Genomic DNA, 14,665 nt, shown 5'->3' on the forward strand with positions numbered 1-14,665 from the left:
ACATAAAAATAAATCTGACAAAACCATTGAGATGTTTGATTATACTTCTAGGAAACCCAAACAAAGCTACGATGAAATACTACTTTGGGGCGCCTGGGTGGGTGTCAGTTAAGTGTCCGACTTCAGCTCAGGTCATAGCTCACAGTCCGTGGGTTCCAGCCCCAGGTCGGGCTCTGTGCTGACAGCTCAGGGCCTGAAACCTGCTTCGGATCCTGTGTCTCCCTCTCTCCTCTGCCCCTCCCCCGCTCACATTCTGTCTTGCTCTATCAAAAAAAATAAATAAATGTAAAAAAATAAAAATAAAAAAATGCTATTTTACGCCTACCAGATCTGCAAACTCAAGCATCGGCGGTGCAGGACCCTAGGCCCCTCCTTTGGTAGTGGGAGGCAATTTGGTATGACCTGTTGAGAGATCACACAGGCATTTAGAGACGTCCGAAAAGCCCTTTGACCTAGCACTCCTGCACTAGAGAATTTAGCCTACAAAAGCATTCCTACTTGGGTACAAAGACTTTTGTACAAGGATACTCAATCTAGCATTGCTTATTACAAAAAGACTAGAAAGAACCTAAATTTCTACCCAATTATAGGACTAACACAATATGGTGCTTCAATGCAAACAAACGACCTAGATCTCTACGTCAGAACACAAACAATGCTCTCCAAGCTATGCTGAGTAACAGGATCCCATGTACAGTGAGCAGAGTTTTGTATAAATACACTGGATGTACAAACACAGGTTTTCTGTGTTAACATATAAGAAACTGCCCCAGGAAAGGGGAGTCAGGTCTTGGAGGTCAGGGGTCGGAAGGATGCCAAGTTTTCACCCAACACCGTTACGAACTCCAAATTTTTTACTCTGTGTATCTGAAAACATTCTTGTTCCAATTCTAAGCAAATGGCTTTCAACTTGATGCGTTTGGGGATCCCGGACTCTCAGGGAGTTTGCATTCTGATGGGATCAAAAGACAACATGCTCTGTGACAAGTGCAGCACCTGGGGTGGGGGTGGGGAGCACGAGGGGACGGATGCACTTTGGGGAAGAAATACTGTAGCAAGAAACATTAGCCATGCTGGGGCCATCCGCACGAAGCCGGGACGTAGTGAGGGCATTATCAGTCACAAAGACCAACCCGAGCAAAGGCCCTGTGGTGGGAAGGGCGGAGGAGAGCTGGGCCCCTAGACTACTCCACCGAGTACACATCTCACGTCCAGTTTTGCTTGTAGGCGTCCCTTCTTATCACAAATGACACTAGACTCCCAGCAAGAGGGCCGGGCCTGGGCTCCACCGGCAGGGTGGGCCCCGAGAGTAGCCTGAAGGGGGTGGGGGGACCCCTCGCGCCGTCGGCGGCCGGTCACCCCGCCACGGTGGCAGCAGCCTGCGCGCTCTGAGCACCCCGAGCCCCGAGTCCCACAGGCGCGCGGCCCCGCTCGGCGTCCATTCCGCTGGCCCCGGACACGCCCGCTCCGCGCGTGGGGAAGACGAGGCGCGCAGGAGGACGCGGGAGCCGGGCGGGCTGCCGGGGTCCGAGCCGCCGCCACTTACCACCGACGCCGCCACCTCCTCCGGGATCCGGCCGCCGCCGCCGCCGCCGCCGCCGCCGAGCGCGCGAAAGCCGCCTCTTCCGTTTCCGCCCTGGCCACACCCCTCTCGGCGTCGCCCCGCCCCTGGACCGAAGCACCTCCCCCCCGCCCTTAAAGGAGCCGCGAAACCCACGAAGCCCCGGACTAGGGCAATGTGGAAGCAGCTCTGGGTCCTGGCCTCGCCACCGCCTGGTGCCGCAACACACGCTGAGCTGCCAGGAATGACAGGCCACTCGTCTCCGAGGGCCTTTCCGCTCTAGGGTGGCGCAGAGGGCACTCCAGGAGCTGGTGGTGAGTGGGCCTCTAGCTGAGGTCCAGGGAGACCCTGGCTTAGCCCTGCATTCAATGACACCCCAGGAAGACATAGCTCGGATGGCCCCAGCCCTAGCCCCGTTTCCTGGAGAGCCCCTACTGGGGCTCTCTGTGGGGGTCCGGGAACGGGGAACGAGGGGGGGGGGTTATAGGGGACACCTAGAATGGGCGGGACAATTAGGGCAGCCCTGAGGTTGCACTGTATCTCCCAGATCTCAACATCCTCTTCTACTACATGGGAACGGGTGACCTTACCGGGGCCCCAGAACAGGCTGACCTCAGACCCACTGTTGCCACCCCTGGTATGCTGGGAGCCCACCACCCTCCCAGGAGGCGCACAGGAGAAGGCAGGCACGGGTCCCGGGTTCAAATGCTGCCTTACCCCTCCATCACCACCCAAGCAACCAGGAGCCTCAAGGGGTGCCTCGGCTGGGCCTCAAAGCCCAACGCCTCTTCCACAGTGGCAGTGGCTTGACCTCTGCATTTGTGCCGAAATGTCCTGGAAGTTTAGGGGCGAAGCCCAGCTCCCTCTTCCAACTCGCTGGGCCCTGGGAGAGCGCGCACGAACCACGAAAGGGAGAGGAATCCTAAAATTTTAAATCTTTAATTCGTGTTCACGTTTTTCCTTCTTTTTGCTTCCAAAAGGAAAGGAGAGCGTAGCTCTGCGCCTGTACATCGTCCACGGCCCCTGGGCTGGGGCAGGTCCCGGCCCCCTAACCCTCCAGCTGCCTCGGAGGACCGGGGTGCCCGAGGGTTCACATGCAGCCCCCGGGCCGGGGCGGGGGCAAGGTCCAGGCGCCGCCTTATTGCTGAAGTCCCGGTGCGGCTCCCGGCTAGGCTAGGCGGCTCCCGGCTAGGCTAGGCGCGCTGGCTGGGCAGCTCCTGGGAGATGAAGCGGCGCAGGCGCTCCAAGTACTGGCTGTAGAGCTCGATGTCGTTGTGCCCGGCGCCCTCCACCCACAGCGGCTCCACGGCCTTGGGGCAGCGCTCATAGAGCGCCAGCCCGTGGGAGAAGTCGATTACTTCGTCCTCCGTGCCGTGGATGATGAGCACCGGTGACGTGATCTTGGACACCTTCTCGATGCTGTAGGGCAGGGCGCGTCAAGTCTGGGAGCAGCGCCCGCCCCGCCGAAGCCCCACCCCCGGCCGCCCGCCCCGCCCCCCCACCCTCCCCTCTCTCACTTGGGGAACGCATCGAAGCAGTAGGTCTTCTTGGTGTCAGGGAAGGCAACGCGCATGCCTGAGGTGAGCGGCGAGTGCAGCACCACCGCAGCGCACTCGTAGCGAGAGGCCAGGTCCACGGTGGGCACCGTGCCGATGCTCTGCCCATACAGGACGATGCTGTCCGGGCTGATGCCGTACCTGGCAGTGGGGCAGGGTCAGCCGCGGCCAGCAGCAGCCTGGGCGAGTGAGCTGCATGCGCGCGCGCGCACCGCCCCCCCCGCCCACCGCGTGCCCTCCTGGGGCAGTCCCCCCTCCAACCTTCCAGCACAGCCTCCAAGCAGTAGGGTTGGGCCCAGTGACAAGCCCCCTACCCCTCACCCCTGTCCCCATTAATGAACAAGTCTGCTCAGTAGGAAAGTAGGGCCTGGGTAGGTGTGCAGACAGGTGGCCCTAACCCTGCCTCACCAACAGTACCAATTTGGATCACACATGCCGAGTGCGCTTGGTGAGGGCCCCAAGGCCACGCCTGGGCTCCTGGGGGCAGGGCAGGCCCTGAGGCCTCTCCTGCTCTCCACCCCCCAACACCTACCCCCCCACAAACACACTTGCCCAGGGACACACCCAGTTCCCAGTAGCACATAGGGAACAGGTCCCTCCGGGCATTCCTCGCCCATCCCTTAGCCACGGGAACTCATGGCAGTCATGCCCCCTGACTTATCGGCCCGTTTGCAGCCCCTTGGTGTCGGCACGTCCACCTCGTCACAACACGGGCAGAGCAAGAAGGGTGTCTCCTGCAGGCTGCTGGGCACCGCCTCCTTCCCGGGGCACCTTCCCTACAGCGTGGCCGGGTCCCGAGCCTCCTCAGCACCAGCTCCCGCGTCCAGGCCCCAGCCTCTTCCCCCACCCTGCCGCCACCCCCGAGAGTCTCACCCTCCACCCCCAGCACAGCTGATCCAGCCCCAAGCCAACTCCACAGCCTCCGAACGCCCGTTCCCACCTGCCTGGGGACCCACTAGCCACCCTCCCCAGGTACGAGGCCTCCACAGACCTGGACCCCGACACACCAAGGGAACACCCCTCTGCTACATCTCACCTGTGCAGCCCACCCAGGCAGCAAGAGTCCACCTCCCTGTCCACCCAGGGGCCATCCACACCTGTCTCCGTCCCGGCGGCCTTCCAGGTTAACAATCGCCTGGCCCTGAGCTTCGGGAATGCCACGTGGCCTTCTGCCTGCCACCCCCGCCGCTCCTCCTCAGCCTGCTCCCCGGACACGGAAGCTACCACTGCACCGAGCACCAGCCGCCAGCCGGTCCAGCCCTAACACTCGGACACACGAGAGGCACACGGAGAAGCAAATCTTCCCCAGGCCTCCCCAGCCCCTGGTCACCAGTGGGGCCCAAGCCCCCTGCCCTCCTCCTGATTCTCTCTCTGCGGGATCGGGTCTCTGGAGGACAGTGCTGGCCGCAGGACAGATGGGTTGGATGGACAGAGCTCAGATCCCTCACACCACAGTGCAGTGTGGTTCTGCCAGCCACCAGCAGCCAGCAGGAGCAGCACAAGGGACTGAGGACCAGCACCGCCAGCAGGAGCAGCACAAGGGACTGAGGACCAGCACCGCCAGCAGGAGCAGCACAAGGGACTGAGGAAGCCGAGGACAGCACGTACCTGCACCACGCTGCCCACGCTTGGTCCCCAGTGCCAGGGCTGTGCCAGGGGACCCCACTCCTGGGGCCTGCAGCAGGAACTGCCTGGTGCATCACTTGGGCAACCAGGGTCCCCACCTCCCCAGGCCAAGCTGACTTTGGTCCCTGCAGGAATGGGGGGGGAGGGAGGGAGGGGAGTGGCAGGTCGGGCAGGCAGGGCTGAGATGGGGCAGCCCCAAGAAGGCAATGGATAGGGCCAGGGTGGCCTCCTTCCAGAGGAATCTCTGGGCTCAGAGACCAAGCAAATGAGCTTCAGTGAGAGAGGAAGGGGGCTGTCTGGGATCTAAATAAACAGGATTGGGGGGGGGGGGGTCCAGGGAAGGGGGCTTGGCCAAGGCCCTGGTGGCCCTGAGTCAAGCACAGAGGTATGTGCCTCTGCTTGCTAGCCTCCCACCGGCCCCCGGATGCTGTGCTGGACACCAAACTGCCTGACAGAACCTTCTGGAACTCTTCAGAACCCTCTAGGCCCAGAGGAGCCCTGCCCCGAGGAGGAGGCCACCGTCAATGGCCATGCATGCCTCATGGGTCAGCCCTGAGAACCATGACAGAGCAGCCCTACTCCTCCCTGCACTCCAAATGCTCCCTGGCCCCAGGACTCTTGAGTATTTTCTCAGAGCCCACACAGCCCACCTCCTGGGCCCAGGTCCTCTATCCACCCCTGCAGGCAGAGCCCCCACTCCCCTAGGTACAGCCCATCTATACCCCTGCCGGACAAGGGGTTCCCGGGAGGGGAGGGCAGATCTGAAGACTGCCCGCCCCACCTCCCCGCACACCAGCGTGCCTGTCGCCACACCAAGGGGACACACGTCAGACCTCACCCTGCCGCCCAGTGTGGCCGCCGATGGCCCTCTCCTGAGGACCACCCACCAGGGCCTCCCCAGGGAGGCCGGCCTGAGGCCCTGGGTGCTCACCCGCTACTCCCAACACACAGCTCACCTGGTGCGCAGCGCCTGCCAGGCGGCGTCGATGTCGGCATACAGGTTCTTCTCGGAGGGCTTGCCCGAGCTCACGCCGTAGCCAGAGTAGTCGTAGGAAAAGATGTTGCAGTTGATGCGTGAGCCCAGGCCGATGTAGAAGCTGCTCATCTGGCCCAGGTCCACCGCGTTGCCGTGCGAGAAGAGAACCGTGTACCTGGGGGGTCGGGGCGGGGGGGGGGGGCAGGTCAGAGGGCAAGGGAGGCTCCCAGCCGCCCCGTGGACTAGAGCACTAATGCGGGAGAGAGGCCGCCTCTGCCACAAAGTGGCCTGGCTCCTCTGGCCATGAGGGCTTCCCCTCCGTGAAAGGGGACTGCTGGCCATGGCCTCAGCACAGGGTGGACCCACAGCTCGGCAAGTCAGTGACCGCCGCACCTCTATTGCCTGGGGACGGCAGCTCTCTCCTCTGGAATCACTCCTTTTAGAGGGACTCTGACAGCCCAAGGATGGCATGCACGTGTGCCCGCTGCTTGGAACCTTCCAGAGAATGAGACAGCGGCTGCTCCTCTCGACAGCTGGCCCCCACCCTTGCCCCCACAAACGAACCAGATCAATCCCTGTTCACACCATCTCTTCCCCTCCTACAGAACATGACCCCAAAACTCATTTCCACCCTACAATGCTGCTGGCCATCAGGACCTGCCCCAGGTCACCCCGACAGGCTGGATCCTGGCCAACGCACTCCTACAGTCTTCTTCCTCCAGCACCCCTGGGCCCCAGCCTAGATAAAACGTAAAAGCTTGCCCTTTGAACTCAGATCTGGACTCAGACCCCGCCCAGTCTAAAGGCAGAGACACCTGAAGGGCCCCACCTCTTTCCCGCTGTCGTACTCAAGGAAGAGCTGTGCCTCCAGGCTTCAAGGACACTCTAAATGAGGAGGCAGACTTGGCCTGAGCCACCTGCCAGGCCTCAAGTGCCCTGGCCCTGAAGCAGATGTCAAGTCCTCACTGAGCACCAAGCACCCAGGAGCCCTTTCCTGGGCAGGTGAGCACGGAGACCCTGACGCAGGCGGCTCCTTGTCAGGCAGGTGCGACAAGGCCACCCAGGACCCCCCCCCCCCCCACCCCAGCCCCAGGGTACTCCTCCATGACGGGCTGGGGCTGCACGTGGCAGGGCACTCGGCAGTAAGGGCCCAGGCAGTCCCACGTGGCCTGCTCTTGGTGGATCCCATTTGCCACCCCTTTGGCAACAAGAATCCCCAGGGCACCCGCGCCGCCTGACGGGCTTTCGCCCCGGCTCCGGCCCCGCGGGGAACGGCCTCCGGCAGGACGCCAGGGGCCCGAGGACGGGACACATTCTGCTTCTGCACCGGGAACCTCTCGGGCCTCCCTCCGGGCACTGTCCGGACCCCGTGCCGTCCTTCCGTGACGCTCACCTGGCGCCGGGCGCGCAGCGCACGTACATGCAGGAGACGCGGTTGCCCCGGCTGCTCTTGGTCAGGAAGACCTCGATGGTGTCCAGCTCGCGCTGGCTGTATTGGAAATCAGCACGCTCCATCAGGTGGAGCTTCCAGCGCCCCGGGCTGCCGGCGGAGGCCCGCAGGGTCCCCGAGGGGGCGGCCCCAGCTCCACCGGGCCCCGGCTCGGGCTCGGGCACCAGCGAGTAGGTAGGCTCCGGTGGCAGGAAGGCGAGCTTGGCAGCAATGCGGCCGGGGCAGGGCGGGCAGCAGAAAAGGCAGCAGAGCTCGCTCACTGACAGGCCGTTCATGGCGGGCACCGGGCCCCAGGGCGGGCCTCACTTGGCAGGGAGGGGTGGGGGTGCTCTGAGACGCGGGCAGGGCTCAGGGCAGCCCCCAGCCACTGCCCCAGACGAGAGCCCCCTTAGGAGGCTGCAGCCCAGCCCCATCGTGGTCCAAGCCGAGCCCTCGGGAGCCTCGCAGCCTTGCGTCTCCACGTCCTGCAGAGGGAAACCCTGGGGAGGGGGGGAAGCGAGAAACGGGGTTCCCTCAGGGTTCCGCTAGGACACAGTGACCCGATCTTGTCCGTACCGAGCCTCTCGGCCTTCCCCGCAGCCCAGTCCACCCTCTCCCACTCAAACTGGTCTACTCTCCGCCCCATGGGCCTGGGGGCCCAGCTCGTCATCCACAGGGACCACGTACCCCCCATATGCCCCTTGTGGGACCCAAAGCTAACCGGACCACCACCTGCTGCACCCTTTCTCAGCACGCAGTCACCAACTCTTGCCAGGTAAGCCCCCCCAGTCAGCCCGGCCTCGGCCAGCAGGCTGTACTGGGCAATCAGACCCCTGGCTCACGCCAGCTCTCCCCCACACAGCCCCTGCTCTGGGCGCAGAGAGACCCCGGTGCTCTCCCTACGCCCCTGTTCACACAGCCGGCCCAGACTCCCCCACCCCCCCAGCCCATCTCCAGGCCATCCTTCAAGGATTCATCTGCCACCAACCCCAGGTGACACACCGCAGCCAAGGCAAGGACAGACTGCCAACTGAAGGGACTCGGACCTAAGAGCATGCTCACAGGGGCCGGGCCTCGAGGGGCAGGACTGCAACGTCCAGAGACAGTGGAGCCCAGGCAGAGGAAATACAAGAAACAAAGGCTCTGGTAACAAAAGCAGGATACATCTAGAGGCTGGAAGGCCTACTGAGCTCGGACAATGGCTGGGCCCTGTGCTGGGGCCAGGCTGCGGGGGAGGGGGGCACTGGAGCCCGAATGGCTTCCTTCTCCAGCTCAACGGAGGGCTCTGTGACCTTGGGCAAGGCTCCTTCCTTCCCTGGGCCTCAGTTTCCTCACCTACTGGGAAGACAACACTGCCTCCCACGGGGACTTAGCGAGAAGTAGGTGGTGGACGGGGGGGTGTGGCTCAGAGGCGGCACAGTAAGTCACAGACTACAGCTAAATCACTAACAGTCCCACAGGGAGTTGCCAACAGAGACTGTAAGAAATACAAAGCCTTGAGAAAATAACCACTTACTAGGCTTTTCCTTACAGACTGGAACACTCACAACTCACTTTCAGCAGCACAGCACCTTGGCACACGCGGTTTTGGGGCCGTGGCATTTGAAAACCCCCCGGGCCGGGGACACACAGATTCAGAGCGGACCAGAGCAGGCTGAGGCCCAGAGACACACGTGCTCCCTCTGGGCCTGTGATCTGGTGCCAAGGTCAGGAGAGAGCCACAGCCTGAGTCTGCCCAGAGTCTGGGCACACAGGAGGGAGTGGGAGGGCCCAGGAGGGGACACCAGGCAGCTTCCAGGGTCCCTGAACTCGCAGGCGGGACGCACACTTTACGTGCAAGCATCCTTTGGAGGAAAGAGTCCATCGTATCTGTTCCCAGGTAGGAGTTTGTCCCCAGGACACCTGCCAACTCCTGGGGACACTTTGGGTTGTGGCAAGCGGGGAAGGGTGTTCCCATTCCTGAGTGGGTGGGGGCCAGAGATGCTGATGGATGCTCTCCAGAGCACAGGATGTCCTCCCCCATTACCCCAAGGGAGTTATCCGTCCCCAAGTGTCAACCAGTCAACCCAGCCCAGGCGGCTTCAATGTCTTCTCAGATCCAGGCCCGAACAGCAACACTGCCCTGGTGCTGGGGAAGCTTGGAGGGTCTGGAGTCGGGGCAGCACAGCAAAGACTGCTTTTGAGAGAAGGCCTGGCTGAGAGTCCGTGGGCAGGCGGGAGCCCCCCGCAACCCAGGAAATGAAGGGGCACACCAAGGTGGAGAAGCCCCACTGCCCGAGCCAGAGACACAGCATGCCATCCTTCGCTCCCCCGTCTGCCGGGGCCTGATGGGTCTCCATCCAACCAACGCCCGGTCCACGCAGCCACCACCTTGCACCTGGACGGCTGTGCCGTCCCGTTCATCGCCCGCCCGCACTCTCCCCCAGCAGCCACAGAATCCCTCTCCCGGCACAAACCTAAGATAAGAAAGCACACCCTTTTTCTGGACACGCTCTGGCCTCCTGCCACATCCAGGTAGAAACTGAAGCCTTGCCACAGCCTGCCAGGGCCCACCTCTGCGGCCTCACTCCCCCTCGATCTCCCCAGACAAGCCAGAGCCCAGGCAGTTGCCCAGCCAGGGACCCCCTCCCCCAATCTCCACTGGCCAGCCCTTGCCCCCTGTCCTGCCCACCCTTCAGATCAACCTTCCAGCGCCCCTGGAGAGGCCTTCCAAACCACGGGAAGATGCCACAAGCTCTCCTGGTTCCAGTCCGTCCCCACAGCACCTGCCACAGCTTGTATTTACCTGTCTGACCACCCCCGACAGCAATCAAAGAGAAACCCCATGAGGGCAGGACAGCTATCTGTTCTTATCCAGTGAACCCTGGCTGAACAAGAGAGCAAGTGACAAGAGGTAAAGAGAAAAGAGGGAAGCTACAGTGTGCCGGCTTTGACAGGGAAGGAGGACAGTCTTTTCTTAGGCCATGAACGCCTGGGGCCTCCCGTGCGACATTTATGAGTGTCCCTAGGCATGCCCTGCGAGCGGGGCAATTCGGTCCACGAGCGCGTACTGGGCACTCTGCCGCCAGGCCCCGTAAGGGCTGCCGGTGTTCTGAGCACCAACGAGGAAACAAACAACCGTGATACTCGAGAATGACCTAAATACGCTCGGCCTGGCGGCACCTCACCCAGCCAGTCGGGGTGGGAAAGCTGCCTGGAGTAAGGTGCAGTCTGAGAGGTGCACAGAAAGTGACCGAGTGGCAAGGAACAGGGCACTGCAAAACCCCAGAAGTGACGGCGAGTTTCAGGAACTGCAGATCTCCCTGTCGAGCGGACGCTGGGAGGAAGAGGTGAGCAGAGGGGTCCCAGAGGGAGCCAGGGCTGGGTCAGGCTGGGTCAGGCCGCGCCCGTGAGCCCTGCTGCAGAGTTTGGACTTCATCCTGGAGGAAACGGGGAGCCCTGGAGTCCTGGGCGGAGCATGGACGGGCACCACGGGTTAGGGGCTGCGGTACGTCCCCTGGCTGCAACCTGGAGATCAAACTGGAGTGAAGACCGGGAAGTCTACCCCGGTGTCCCAGGCGGCCAGAGGACGCCCGCGAAGGGGTACAGGCGTCCGGGAGACGTTTAGGAAGGAGGACTCCGCTAAGGGATGCTGCGGCGGGCCCGGGTGTCGGGCTGGGGCGGGAAACTAGGTAGAGTCCGCGACTCGGACGGCCCCGGCCCGGAGGCGGGGGCCGCGTCACCAGAGGGGTGGGCGCTCACCCCACATCCGAGACCTCAAACGACCGGGGGCCAGGGCTCTGCCGGGGTCGCCACGTTGGCCCGCGGTCCCGGTCCCTGGTCGGCGGGTCCTACAGCCGGGACCGCGGCCTCCCCAGCAGTGAGGGGTCTCGGGGGCGTCCCACCCGGCTGTCCCGGCCTCGCGGGCAGGCCCAGCTCCCCAAACGGCCGCGGGCAGCACCGAGGTCTCCCCGCGCCGCCGCGCTCGCCCCTGCTCGGCACTCACCGCCGCGGCCCGCGCCCCCCGGCCCCGGGGCCGCGCTCCATGGCTCCCGGCCGCCGCCCGTGCGTCCGTCGGTCCCTCGGCACCCCGGCCCGGCCTCCTGCGCCGCCGCCGCCGCCGCCGCACCCCCACAGGCGGAAATGAGCCTCGATCCCGCCACCGCCCCGGAAGTGACGCAAGGTACGCGCGGGGGCCGAGGGGCTGCGGACAGGCGCTGGCGCTGCGGGCGTCCGGGGGCCGGGGGGCGGGCTTGGAGGCGGGGGCGAGCGTGGAGTAGGCGGGGCCTAGTTGTGGTTGGTGGATGTGGGCTTGGGGGCGGGCCTGGCTCGCTGGTGGGGCGGGGCATGGTGGGGTGGGCGGGTTCGGCTGCCGTGGGCGGGCGTGGCAGGGTGCGCGGGGCGGAGTTAAGGGTTGCAGCCCAGGTTTTCCGCAGAGACACGGCCATTCATTCGTTCTTTCACTCATTCCGGGGCCAGGAGTAGCGTGAGGCGAGTGAGGCACTCGCTTCGGAACGAAATTTACAGAGGCGCCAGGAAACTCTGTAATCAAGATAAAAATAGTAACGGACTATCAAAAAATAAAATTTTACTAGAGCCAGGGCCCTGACAGGGTGAGGACGGCGAGGCAAGGTCATGCTAGTGCAGGGTCTGGTCCTACCTTTTTAAAAATCTTAATATTTTGTCCATTGTGGATTATTTTGCATTTGTTTCAGCTTTTTATTTTTTTATTTTTATACTGTTTTAAGTGTATTTATTTATTTTGAAAGAGAGAGAGAGTGAGCACAAGCAGGGGAGGGACACACAGAGAGAGAATCCCAAGCAGGCTCTGCACTGTCAGCACGGAGCCCGACTAGGGGCCTGAACCCACGAACCGTGAGATCATGACCTGAGCCCAAGTCGTTCGCTCAACCGACTGAGCCACCCAGGTGCCCCTAGTTTCAGCTTTTAAAATATTGGATTAAAATACTATGTGGGTGGCTCAGTCAGTTAAACATCTGACTTCAGTTCAGGTCATGATCTCACGGTTTGTGGGTTCTTCGAGCCCCGCATCAGGCTCAGTGCTGACAGCTCAGAGCCTGGAGCCTGCTTCGGATTCTGTGTCTCCCTCTCTCCCTGCCCTTCCTCCGCTCACACTCTCTCCCTTTCTGTCCAAAAATAAATAAATGTTTAAAATTTTTAAAAAAATACTATGAACCTTGGGGCGCCTGGCTGCCTCAGTGAGCGGGGCATTTGACTCTCAATCTCAGGGTCTTGAGTTCAAGCCCCACATTGCACATCAAGCCTACTCTAAAGAAAGAAATGCACAAGCTTTGAGTCTTCGTAGCTGAGCTTTTTCTTTGTGTCCCTTAAACTTTATGCCTTCAGGGAGTGCTTCCTGCCCCGGCCCTAGTCCAGTCTCAGCTCCCGCTGCAGGGAGGGAGCAGAACATTAAACAAGGAAGGAACAGAAGCTGAATAAGGATGAGAGTTGGGAGCCAAATGGGGAACGTGGCGAAAGTTTACTGATGAGCCTCTGTTGAGAGGGTGATCAGGCCCAGCCTTCAGAAGAGGTGACAGGGACAGAGGCAGAGTCTGCAGAAGCCAACAGAGCCCAGCCTGGAGGCAGGATTGTGAATTAGTTGGAGAGCCCTGCCCTTCCAGGCCTCCACTCTGCCCCCTCTGCCTGCATGCAGGGTTTTCCAGCTCAAAAATGCTCCCACCGCAAGCCCCAGCTCCCTCTTCTCCCCAGGGACTCTAATCTTCAGTTTTGTTTACAGAGATAAGCCTGAAGCTCTGGGCTTCCCAGCCAGCCCTCCCCCAGCGCCCCAGATCTCCAGACAGGGGCCAGAAGAGGACCTGGGCTCCTGGGCTTGGGGGTCCAGGCTCCCCAGGGTGGCTTCCTGTGATTTCCTCTGGCCACCTTCCCCAGCTGTGGGTCAGGGGGCTGTCCAGAGGGGCCCCACAGTGCCCCTGCCCAGCTGCCTCCGTCAAGCTCAAGTTCCTCTGAACTCCAAAGGTCACAACCATGCCAGGTTCCTTGATGTCCTCGTGACTTCTCTGAGCAGGAAGAGGCTTGTCCACAGCCTCCTTCTCCAGCCCTCCTTCCTCTCCTGCCCCTCTCCCTGTGGGCTGCACCAATATGCCTCAAGGGGAATGCTGGCGGTTACCAGTGAAAAGTGGGGAGGGCCCAGGAGGTGGGGATGAGGCTCCATTCCCACCCAAATGAGATCTGCTGAGCTCGGTGAGCTTCCCCCACTGACCAGAGCAAACTCTGCAAAGACACAAGCACTGCTGTAAACCTCCCAATGTTTCAGGACGGTCACCTCCATTTTCCTCCCTTCCCAAGGGTCCTGGGTGGTCCAGACGCCAGCCCATTTTTTCCTACCCCTTCAGCCCCAGCCATGCTGGCCTTCCCAAGTTTGTTCCTGCCTCAGGGCCTTTGCACCAGCAGCACCTACTGTTTGCAGTGCCCTGTCCCCAGATAGCCCCGTGGCCAACATCTTCTCATTTCAGGCCTCAGGCCTCGCTCACACATCACCTCCTCAGAGAGCCCACCCTGACCACCCCCAGCCAGAGTCCTTACCACAGGCACCGCCATCCCATGGCCTCATTTATTTCCATCATAGAACTTACCATTTGTGATCTTTTATTTACGTTTATTTATTTTGAGAGAGAAAGAGAGAGTCAGAGAGAGAGAATCCCAAGCAGGCTTTGTACTGTCAGCACAGAGCCCAATGTGAGGCTCAATCCCACGAACAGTGGGCTCATGACCTGAGCCGGACCCACAACTGACTGAGCCACCCAGGCACCCCGATCTCTGGTCATTCTGGGGGTTTGTTTCCTTGATTATCCCGTCTTCCCCACATTCCATGAGCTCCTTAGGGCAGCGACCCAGGCTCTCGTTCACCATGTCCCCAACTGTCCCCCATGATGTCTGACAAATGTGTGGATGCATGACACTTGGGATGAGGATAATCCGACGACTTTTGTGAGCATCTGAGCGGCACCCAGCATAGATCTCAAGCGGTCTTGACCCTGGACTTCTTCTCCTCTACTGACCTGAGACACAGCCTGGGTCACAGGAGTCAATGGTCTTAAAAATGCTCCCACCCTGGAGCCCTGAATTCCAACCACGTGCCATCCAATAAGGAACCTATTAGCCCCATGTGGCTATTTAAATTTAAATGAATTGATTAAAAGTAGGGGCCCCTGGGTGGCTCAGTCGGTTGAGCCTCCGACTTCAGCTCAGGTCATGATCTCACAGTTCGTGAGTTCAAGCCCTGCGTCAGGCTCTGTGCTGACAGCCTGGAGCCTGCTTCTGATTCTGTGTCTCCCTCTCTCTGCCCCTTCCCCGCTCATACTCTGTCTCTCTCTGTCTCTCAAAGATGAATAAATGTTAAAAAAATTTTTTTTTAATGAATCGATTAGAAGTAAATAAAATTTGGGCTGCCTGGGTGGCTCAGTTGGTTAAGCCTCTGACTCTTGATTTTTGGCTCAGGTCATGATCTTGTGGTTCCTGGGATCGAGCCCCGCATTGGGCTCTGGCAGTCTGCTTGG

The 14,665-nt window shown here is 61.2% G+C and overlaps 1 protein-coding gene across 1 annotated transcript; it reads right to left on the reverse strand.

Annotated features, from left to right (window-relative positions):
* Nucleotides 1-2,484: 2,484 nt before the first annotated feature.
* ABHD17A (abhydrolase domain containing 17A, depalmitoylase) lies at nucleotides 2,485-11,270 on the reverse strand. Its single transcript, XM_042977612.1, has 5 exons — nucleotides 11,134-11,270; nucleotides 7,113-7,648; nucleotides 5,700-5,894; nucleotides 3,079-3,258; nucleotides 2,485-2,980 (listed from the first exon to the last, which is right to left on the reverse strand). Exons 2-5 carry the CDS (start codon nucleotides 7,442-7,444, stop codon nucleotides 2,755-2,757), a joined length of 933 nt encoding a protein of 310 aa, XP_042833546.1. The 5' UTR covers nucleotides 7,445-7,648; nucleotides 11,134-11,270; the 3' UTR covers nucleotides 2,485-2,754.
* Nucleotides 11,271-14,665: the final 3,395 nt, after the last annotated feature.

Source organism: Panthera tigris, chromosome A2 (assembly GCF_018350195.1).
Source record: "Panthera tigris isolate Pti1 chromosome A2, P.tigris_Pti1_mat1.1, whole genome shotgun sequence".
Classification (NCBI taxonomy): Eukaryota; Metazoa; Chordata; class Mammalia; order Carnivora; family Felidae; genus Panthera; species Panthera tigris.